The 9,467-nt window shown below is 37.2% G+C and overlaps 1 protein-coding gene across 1 annotated transcript; it reads right to left on the reverse strand.

Moving 5' to 3' along the window:
• Nucleotides 1–270: 270 nt before the first annotated feature.
• Nucleotides 271–7,289, reverse strand: LOC108344383 (probable sucrose-phosphate synthase). The gene is made up of 13 exons (XM_017582835.2): nucleotides 6,700–7,289; nucleotides 6,530–6,619; nucleotides 6,129–6,370; nucleotides 5,855–5,918; nucleotides 4,900–5,598; nucleotides 4,220–4,336; nucleotides 3,918–4,049; nucleotides 3,618–3,794; nucleotides 2,923–2,976; nucleotides 2,776–2,838; nucleotides 1,749–2,693; nucleotides 1,487–1,614; nucleotides 271–1,185 (listed from the first exon to the last, which is right to left on the reverse strand). The coding sequence occupies exons 1-13, from the start codon at nucleotides 6,877–6,879 to the stop codon at nucleotides 906–908; spliced, it is 3,171 nt and encodes a 1,056-aa protein (XP_017438324.2). The 5' UTR covers nucleotides 6,880–7,289; the 3' UTR covers nucleotides 271–905.
• Nucleotides 7,290–9,467: the final 2,178 nt, after the last annotated feature.

The raw sequence follows: 9,467 nt of genomic DNA on the forward strand, positions 1-9,467 counted from the left end.
ATTCTTAAACAAGGGCACAAAACAATACCTCTGAAATTACAAATTACATATATATTTCAATTAACATTTACAAAGGCCAGATTAAATTAACTATATTGTCCAAAAGTAAATTCGTAGAATCTTGCTCTTTTAAAAAGTAAACATGTACGAAAACAGGGGACTAAATGGGTGAAGCATATCATATTTATGATTTGGAAATATTATTTAGTTAGTTCTACAAATAAAGAAGTGAGGTTTTTGTTTTCAGACGAAATTGGGCGTTATTGGAGCTTCATCAAACGTCATAAAACTTTAAAACAAGTAAAGAAAATACAACTGAATACAAATGAATGGGCCATTACCTTGGGAACCAAATTGCTTATGCCCCATTAAAAAAGCAAAATGTCCTTGACACCCTAGGCACTACAGCTGTTGAAACCACAAAGAAGTCTGCACCAAGATCTTTACTGAGATATATTCCTGGTTCTTGAATCGTATTGATTTTTATAGAATGGGGAATTGTTTTTTATAGATTTGTGTACGCCAAAAGGGAAAGGGAAATGAAGATTCTGTTGAGTACATGAAGAATGAGGATATTTGTCTTAGAGGGAGGTTGTGATCACGAGACACAAGAGGCCGGTATAAAATGGACAAAAGAAACAGGGCACGAGAAATGACAAGTGTCCTTTATTAAAGATGTGATATGGAGATACAGAACTAACACGGAGGTAAGAGGAAAGTAAGAGGAAATACGTTTCACGGGGAAATTGTGACGGAGAGAATGATATACAAGTTACAGAGGAGAGAGGAGGGAAAATGCTTTATGAACATTTGTATATCAGATTATCTGTTCGCTCAGAAGTAGGTTTCACAGCAGACACACACACGAGGAGGCGTAAAACTAAAGCGATTATCATTTATTTTTTTCATCCAGAGAGATATCCCACTTTTTCAATCAAAGCTTGGATATCAGCACCGCTGCTACCCTCAGTTGCCTCCACGATGTTGGGGCTGTCTAATGGCATCACATCTGAAAGAGGGTAGTTTCTGTTATTATGGAGTTGACTGATCGCACTGCTTCCCACTCCCTTCAGTATGACACTTTTGTGTAGGCCGCCCAGAAGTCCTTCGTAATCCGTTTCACCGCATTCTCCAGCGAACACTACCATCTTTGACAGTTCAAAACCCCATCGAACATACAGGTATCTGAAGGAAAACCACAATCTTGTTAGATGCAAGACTCCCAGCAGCGCAATAGAGGAAATAACGCAGAGAAAACAAAAACAGTTCCTGTAGATGTACAAGAGTATAGCTCATAACTTGCTTTTGTCCTATAGCACATTTGCAGAGACATTGCATAATTTCATGCCATAATGTCAGAAAGAAAAGCAGTAACTGCTTACCCCTCTCAGAGAGGGAAGAAAAGTAGACGACAATATATACGGACTATACAGGAACACTAACTTTAGGCATGAGAGGAATTTTTGGAATGATGATTCAACAATACCTCAGAGCTTGGGAACGAGATGCCAGCACTGGAATTACGTTCAGTCTTGTCCCATTTTGGCAATATATCGGATGGCAACGCAGAGCTTGGATCCTTAATAACTTACGAAGTTCTTTCACGGGGGGAGCCTGCAAAAGTAAAAGAGCAAAATAAGTGAATCTGGAGAAAAAAAAACTGCACAGAAAATTCCACGTAGAATCTTAATAACTACAAAATGGTTCTAAATACATAATCATAGAACAGAAATAGAATGAAAAATTACCATTCCTGGCTTTCGCACTTTGAAAGCATAACAGTAGTCAGTAGAAAGCTGTTCAGCAGGACTCACAATTTGTTCATCATTCCCTCCCTTCTTATCAGTGATTGAATCAGCCCAACGCAATAAAGTTTTCCTCAACCCTTCTCCGCCCCAACGGTATTCAATGTGTGAGTGGTAATACAAGTCAACCACAAATGGGCGATCTTCAGGATTGAGGGATGGATAATAGAGATCACTGCCACTGTTGCAAATATAAGCATCAAAATCGCTGGGACTCAAGCCACCTGAGATTAGGAATGACTGTATCTCAGATATTGTTAATGATGTTGACAATATAAACCCTATAGAACCTTCAGCCCTATCCTTTCCAGCAGACTCAAAGATGACTTTAATGGTTTCAAGGAGACCTGAAGTGGTATCACAATCCACAGCAATGACAAATAGATGTTTTCTTCTCCTTAATGGAGGAAATTTACCAGCATTTGGATTTTGATCTGATTTTTCTGTAGCCCCACCCCTGCGCATGTCCTTAGATATTCCCTTTGACCATGACAAAAGAGCATTCTCTAGTTTTGTCTTTCTATCAACAACATTTCCATCAGAATCCAATGAATTGTCATTTCCACTACCCCCACTCTTCTCACCATCCAACGAAAACTTCATGTTTAGAGATAAGTCTTGTATATCTCTCAAGGAATCACCTGGTGATTCTGATTCCGAACTTTCACCTCCATCCTCACTTCGCTGCCATTGTGGATGCCTTGGTTTGCAAGTGGCTATTTTAGATAGGTAAGTTTTACAGTGCTCCGGCCATGAAAATAAATGAATATTCTTCAAACCGTTCTGTCTACATTTTGCCCAAAGTTGCTTGTTGCTAACAAGCTTCAAAAGAGCATCTGCAATAGACTGCTGATCATGGGGATCTATGAGCAGACCATTATCAAGTACCTGTATTAGCAATCAATCAGGCACGGAAATTTCGAAGGGAACCTTTTCAAATCCATACATAACCACCAAACAGAAACCATACCCTATGAATATCAACAGGACCTCCATTTTTAGTAGCAACAGTTGGTAAACCATGAGCAGCTGCCTGTTCAACCAACACACAAGTTAATGTTTACAGCTCCCAAAAGAAAGTAAGCAATAATAAACAATTCAGGATTGAGAATATCACCTCAATTAAGGTAAGACCAAATGGCTCAATGAAAGCTGGATTAATGAAAACACCCTGCATAGATATTGAATCTGAATTAAATGTAAGATGACAGCATAGTTTGCAGAGGAAAGAATTGGCCAAGAAAGGATGTTAATACACAATTGGATCACCTAATTTCACAACTATATAAGTGTATTTACACCAAACAACATTATACCACCATAGATATACATATCAATTCAAATGGCAGGTCTAATATGATTGGCAAGCCAACCGATTGCATGTTATGTTACTATACATCACAGATGATTTTTGAGTTATGCAATGTACATGAAATAGTGCAATTCCAAATCATTGATACAAATCATACAATCAAATGATGCATCAATTTCTTTTCTTCTGTTTTTTCTTTTCTTTTACCAGATCTCATCAGAGAAATTGTGAAGTCTAAGATGCTTACAGTCTTGAATGAAAAGGAACTGGGAGCATTGCTGATAGCGTCCTGTCTGCTAGGTTCATTGCTTCATTTTCACTATTCTAACACATGGACCTCAAATCATGCACTTATTCTATTTCTATGTAGTAGTATGCACCCCATTTGGTTGTTGCAGAGCTTTATTTTCACTCCTTTCAAACACAGGCTTCTCACATTCACCCACTCGCATATGCACTTCATCAATTATACTCTATTCCAATTAAATAGGCGAAGTTACCTTTGTCTTTGCTGCTAGACGATATATGTCAGGAACCTCAGATTGTCTATGATGTTTAGGATACGCCACTTGCCCATACAGATCATACTTGTCAATCAGCTTAAGTACAGAGAGAAGAACAGAAGCATTTGTGCTAGACATCTCATCAATTCCATCTCGGTTACCCATAATTAATGTCTGAAAAGCCAAAGGAGGTGAAGGACAAATAATTGATCAGTCAAGCAAAACAATTCAGACGTCCCGAAAATCAGGAACAAATGATACTAAAAAAGTTCACACTGGTCATTCATAGTTTCATACAAGGTTGGCAAGCTCTCGAAGAGGACGACATTCCCCAAATGCTTTTACCAAAGTTGTGATGTTCTTTTTAGGGTCCGGTCTGGCAAGGGCAAGTATCATAGGCTTACGAGGGTTGGTAAAGAAGCGCATTATCTAGCAATCACAAAGTTTAAATTGCCATTAAATTCCACTTTTTGTATAGAATTAAAGGCAGAACTTGCTTGCCAATATGTATCTAACATAATCCATTACTGTAAAACAAAAGCAATAAATTGTATAATTATTTAGGAAACACTAAAAGTAACGGTGAGCATATTTATAACCTCAGACCAAATAGGTGGATCTTGAGGGGCAGGATGATCCAAATTCCCTTCTGGTTCGCCTTCTATATCACCATCTTGTGGAACAATATGATGGAACTCCATACCGGGTGGAATTGTCTGCAAGGTACAATGAGATTCTAACATTTAATCTTGCATGGCATACCCCTTGCAACACGTAAGAAAATGTAATCTTGCTTCTGGAACAAGACTCCACAATAACTGCTGTTATCAAGAGGGTACTACGCAAACTAAAAGGTAAGCCTATAGTCTGTTTAAAATGATGCATTCACAAGAAAGCATGATACTCCATGCTAGAGTTTGTTGCCATATACAAAGCAAGGTACTTCTTTATGAGTATAAAGATGGAAAACAAAACTTTATGTCTCAACCCAATTTAAAATAAGAAACCAAATGAAAAAAAAAAAGACAGATTATGCTCATAAATGGACTTGTCTAATACAATATAACCAAACAGTGAGACATTTTGCTTTAGGAGTCAGGTTAAAAGAAAAGGCTCAAATCAACCAAAATAGAAAAACGAACTTACAATATTTCAATGAAAAGGTTTATAAACTTGAAATTTTAACTCTAGCCACCCGAAAGCTATAACTCAAAATCATGGTCCACAAGAAAGATCATTAACATGTAGCTAGAAATTTTTATTTTGATCTGGTACTTACAGCCATGCGAGGCATGAATCTCCCATAACAGCTCACATTTCGCCTTATCCTTGCTCGTATTTTACGCTCTAATACTGGATCAAAACCATCATACAAGCGCCATTGTTCTTCTATTTCCTGTCTAGTGCTTGTAATGACTATTTCAGACCCATCAAGGGCTAATTCCTCAGCTTCTATCCTACGCATGATCTTGTAAGTTGCATTTATTTCATCTCTCGATAGTCGACCTTGCTTCAGAAGTTGTTCCAACTTATCACGGCCAAGCGAGTGCCCAGTAAAAAGCATAGGAACATTTAAGGCGCCAGCTAAAAGAGCAGCAGAGTCACCTGCATCTGCATAATGTCCATGGATGGCGACTGGCCAGATAGCATGCCCGCTGCCAATCTGTTCCCCAAGAGATTTGGACATCTGTATAATGTGGTTAAGTGCTCCGTCAACAAATTCAGGAATGTATGGCCAGAGAAGTTCTTTCGGAATATATTTATCTCTCGGACCAAATGGAATACGAACAATATAAGAACCACTACTCTCTCCCATGTCATCTCCATAATCATCCGCGTCTCTTGGTGTCAACATTTCTGTTGGCTCCGCATAACTCCAGTCTACATCCGGAGCCGCCACTTGTCTAGTTAGCAAATCAACCCGATAAACTCCTGGCATAGACCCCAATGCCCTCGCTAGTTCCACCACATACTTAACCTATTCAGCAGAAACAAAGACAGATGGAAAGATTTTAGTTTGCACATACTGGCAGTGTGAAAAAACAAAAGGAAGACAAAGATCCTTTTTGGATAAGTTTTTCCCTGAACACTGGCAGAAAAAGAAAACTAAAAAAAGTTGGAATAAACTTTCTGTCAAAAGCTGAAACGAGTTGTTTTAAATAAGTCTATTTTGTATATAAATTAAAATCAGCATTTCGAAGAAATTAAAAAACAAATAAAAATGAAAGCGCTACCTGACCACCGGTATCAGAATCACGTCCTAGCTCCATATTCTCACCTCGTATTAGGCCATGAATGCTGCACACATATGCCCCTTTCTTGTTAAAATCAAATAACGAAATCAAACCAATCATAGCTTAATCTAATCAGCGAATACACAGATTACACTCTGCACAGCAGAATAAAGAAACAAACAGTCTAACTTCAATATCAATCTAGAGCTCGATTCAATTACACATTCATTACAATAAAAACAAAAAGAAAAAAACAGAGGAGAAGGACACCTACCTGACGAGTACAATGTAGAGCTTCTTCCCTTTCTGACTGTTGGCCCAAGTCTCCATGGCATCTGCAGAACTGATTCTGGGAAGCCTGGCTCTGTTGGCATCGCCGTGAGCTGACGCGTCACTGACCGGATCTCCCTTCTCTCCTTCCGACAAGTCCTCCGACATATCCGCGGTGGCTTCCCTCCGCCCTCGCTCGCGCTCGAGGCGGCGCTTGTTCACTCTCTGCGCCGCCTCACTCTCCAGCTACTCAAATCCATCACAACACACACAGCACGATCAATAGACATCATCAAGCAGAAAAATCACAACACATAATTGATAATAATTATAATCGACGGGATTGAGAATCGAGAATCGAGAATCGAGAATCAAGAATTGAGAATTGAGAGTCGATGATCGAACCTGCTTCTTCTGGCGAGCGAGGTTCCAAATCCGCCAGCACATGTTCTCCAACCTGGTGTTCCTCTCCTGAGGACTCCTGGTGGATGAAGCCTATAAAACGAAAAGGAGAAGATCATCGGAAAGAAGTGAATGAGCGGAATCAGAAAGAGAGGGAGAGCGAGAGAGCATACCCGAACCCATGAGCGGTAGAGATCGGTCTCATCAAAGCCGATGACCTCTTCGACGAAGTAGCGAGTAGGACTGAACCTGCCTCTCTCTCTGAGAAGCAGAGAGGACTTGGAATCGTCGAGGCCAGGCCCTACGTCCAGAATCGCTTCCAGGTAGCTGTTGAGCCAATCGTTCCCTGCCATTTGTGATTTATCCCCACACTCCCTGCTTCCACTTCTTGCTGCTCCTGCTGCTTTTAAAGTGAGCACTCACGAATCAAAAAGAAGGAGAAGATGTGTGAGGTGAGCAGCAATCCAAGAAAAATAAAAAGAAAGAATATTCCCGGGAGGGAGGAGGAGTCTGGAAATAGACTGAGAGAGACGGGGAAGTGTGTTGCGGGAACACGTCCTTTAAGCGGTTAAATCTTTTTCTTTTCTTTTCATTTTCTTTTTCTTTTTTTTTTCATTCGGTCCTAACGAGTCCTGCCATCCGCCCCTGGATGTATGGATGGATGGATCGGATGGGACCTGCTGAGAGCAATCCTCGGCAATTGTCAGAGCACTACTTTCTTACTTTCTCGCACCATCCCTCTCTCTATTTCTCACGTACCACCCCCTTACACAATTTCAATACGTCAATCAAACGATTTATTCCAAACCTATTCATTCACACTCATTTTACTTATAATAAATACTTTTTTTATAATGCCTACACAGCTTATATTTAAAATCATTTTCTTTTACTCGTCTATGTCTAACCAACATTTTTCATTGGTTATTTTTTTATTAATAGATCAACTTCTTTGAGTAATTATTAATAATCGTATTGGTTTTTGAAACTGTTTCTTTCTGTATACGTATTTTTATTTTACTTTTTTTATTCTATCTTTCTTAATCCTTTTTAGTTTTTATAAATATAAGAATTTTTTTGACTAATTGACGACCAGTCCTCACCCGTTTAATCGTTTCTAATCACGAGTCAAGTGTTACGTAGTCAATATATGTCTTATGATAAACTATTAAATGTGTTTTTTTATGTCTTTATGATTATAGAGTTTTGAAAAATCTCTGATAAAATGATAATTAGTTGTTATTTTTATAAGTGATATGAAAAAAAATGAGATTTTTAGATATGTTTAGAAAATTATATACAAAGTAATTATTGTAAAATAAATTGTAATATTCGTACAAAAGTTTTGCATGTTATATTTTGTGATGTTTTTACTCTCGTGCATCTATATTTATAAAATATGTAAATATTTTATCTTTTACAAGTTACATATGAATTGTTTGACTATACATTCGCATATTACATTATTATAAATATACTTTGATGTTTGCTTAGTTATAGAATTATTATATTAGTGTCGATATTAATTACAATAATAATATACAAATGCTTATTTTATGTTTTAATTATATATATATATAAGGGATTTACTAACGCGCGTACGCTTGTTTTTTCAGTGGATACATTTTAGCAATGTGTATCGGGTTTTAGTAGACAAAAATATCCTTATATATCATGGATTTTAAGTTTTAAGCTGAGGGTATTTTAATAATTTTCATTCTCAAAACTAAAAAAAAAAACCTCAAACCCTTACTCACCTCCTTCATCCTCTCAACCCTTTCTCTTTCATCTCTTTCACTCCAACATTTTCTCTGCCATCTTAGGGTAACCCTAACTGAAAAAAATCAGAAACACTAACAGTTAAACAATCTTACAACAAATAATTTTATAATGAGTTTTCATTTTATAATTTTTGTCTTATCTAATTTTCACAAGCATAAAGGAATTAGTAATTGATCTAAAAAAGATCAGAAATACTGGTTGTTAAACAATTTCTTACAAAAAATGATTTTATAACGAGTTTTCATTTTATAATTTTTGTCTTATCTAATATTGTCTAATTTTCATAAGCATAATGACATCAAAAGAATTGATAATTGGCCTGGAAAAATCAGAAACACCCGCTGTTAAACAATTTCTTACAAAAAAGAATTTTATAATGAGTTTTCATTTTATAATTTTTATCGTATATAATTTTATCTAATTTTCACAAGCATAATGACATCCGAAGGAATTGGTAATTGGCCTGGACGATTTTTTTTAGAGATGATGATTCAACATATGCAGATGATGAAATTAGAGAGGTTAGTGAAAATGGTGAAATTGAAGAGATCTTGAATGAACCACTTGAGATCTAAAACAGAGAAAAATAGTTCTAAAGGGCTTGAAAGACCCTTCTTAGTTCTATTATTTATATAGATGAAAATCTGATACAATAGATAGATGGAAGATGAAGAGATTGTCCTAGACTGCTAGGAACAATCATTATAGATAACCCAACACACAACTACCTACTTTTAGGCCCTGCTCTACTAACCATAGGTAGACTTAATAATTATTCTAACACTCCCCCTCAAGCTGGAGCATACAAATTGTATGTACCAAGCTTGGAACAAATAAACTCAATCCGAGGTCCCCTTAACGACTTAGTCAACACATCTGCGAGTTGGTCATTTGATCCAACAAACTCAGTACATATTTCTTTTGACAATAATTTTTCCCGAACAAAATGACAATCAATTTCTATATGTTTGGTTCTCTCGTGAAACACTGAATTTGATGCAATGTGAAGAGCAGCTTGGTTATCACAATACATCTTCATACTTTGGATGCCACAGAAGTTAAGCTCTTGAAGGAACTGCTTCACCCATATAAGTTCACATGTTAATGAAGTCATTGCCCTATATTCAGCCTCAGCTGTTGATCGAGCCACTACATTTTG

This window comes from Vigna angularis, chromosome 1, assembly GCF_016808095.1.
Source record: "Vigna angularis cultivar LongXiaoDou No.4 chromosome 1, ASM1680809v1, whole genome shotgun sequence".
In the NCBI taxonomy this organism is placed as follows: domain Eukaryota; kingdom Viridiplantae; phylum Streptophyta; class Magnoliopsida; order Fabales; family Fabaceae; genus Vigna; species Vigna angularis.

Excerpts from the sequence above, each read along its gene's own strand:
- LOC108344383 (XM_017582835.2), bottom strand. The coding sequence starts at position 6,879 with ATGGCAGGGAACGATTGGCTCAACAGCTACCTGGAAGCGATTCTGGAC. Across the intron at positions 3,795-3,917 it reads TTCGAGAGCTTGCCAACCTT|ACATTAATTATGGGTAACCG; the intron begins GTATGAAACTAT and ends TTGGCTTTTCAG. Across the intron at positions 1,615-1,748 it reads AAGTGCGAAAGCCAGGAATG|GCTCCCCCCGTGAAAGAACT; the intron begins GTAATTTTTCAT and ends TTACTTTTGCAG.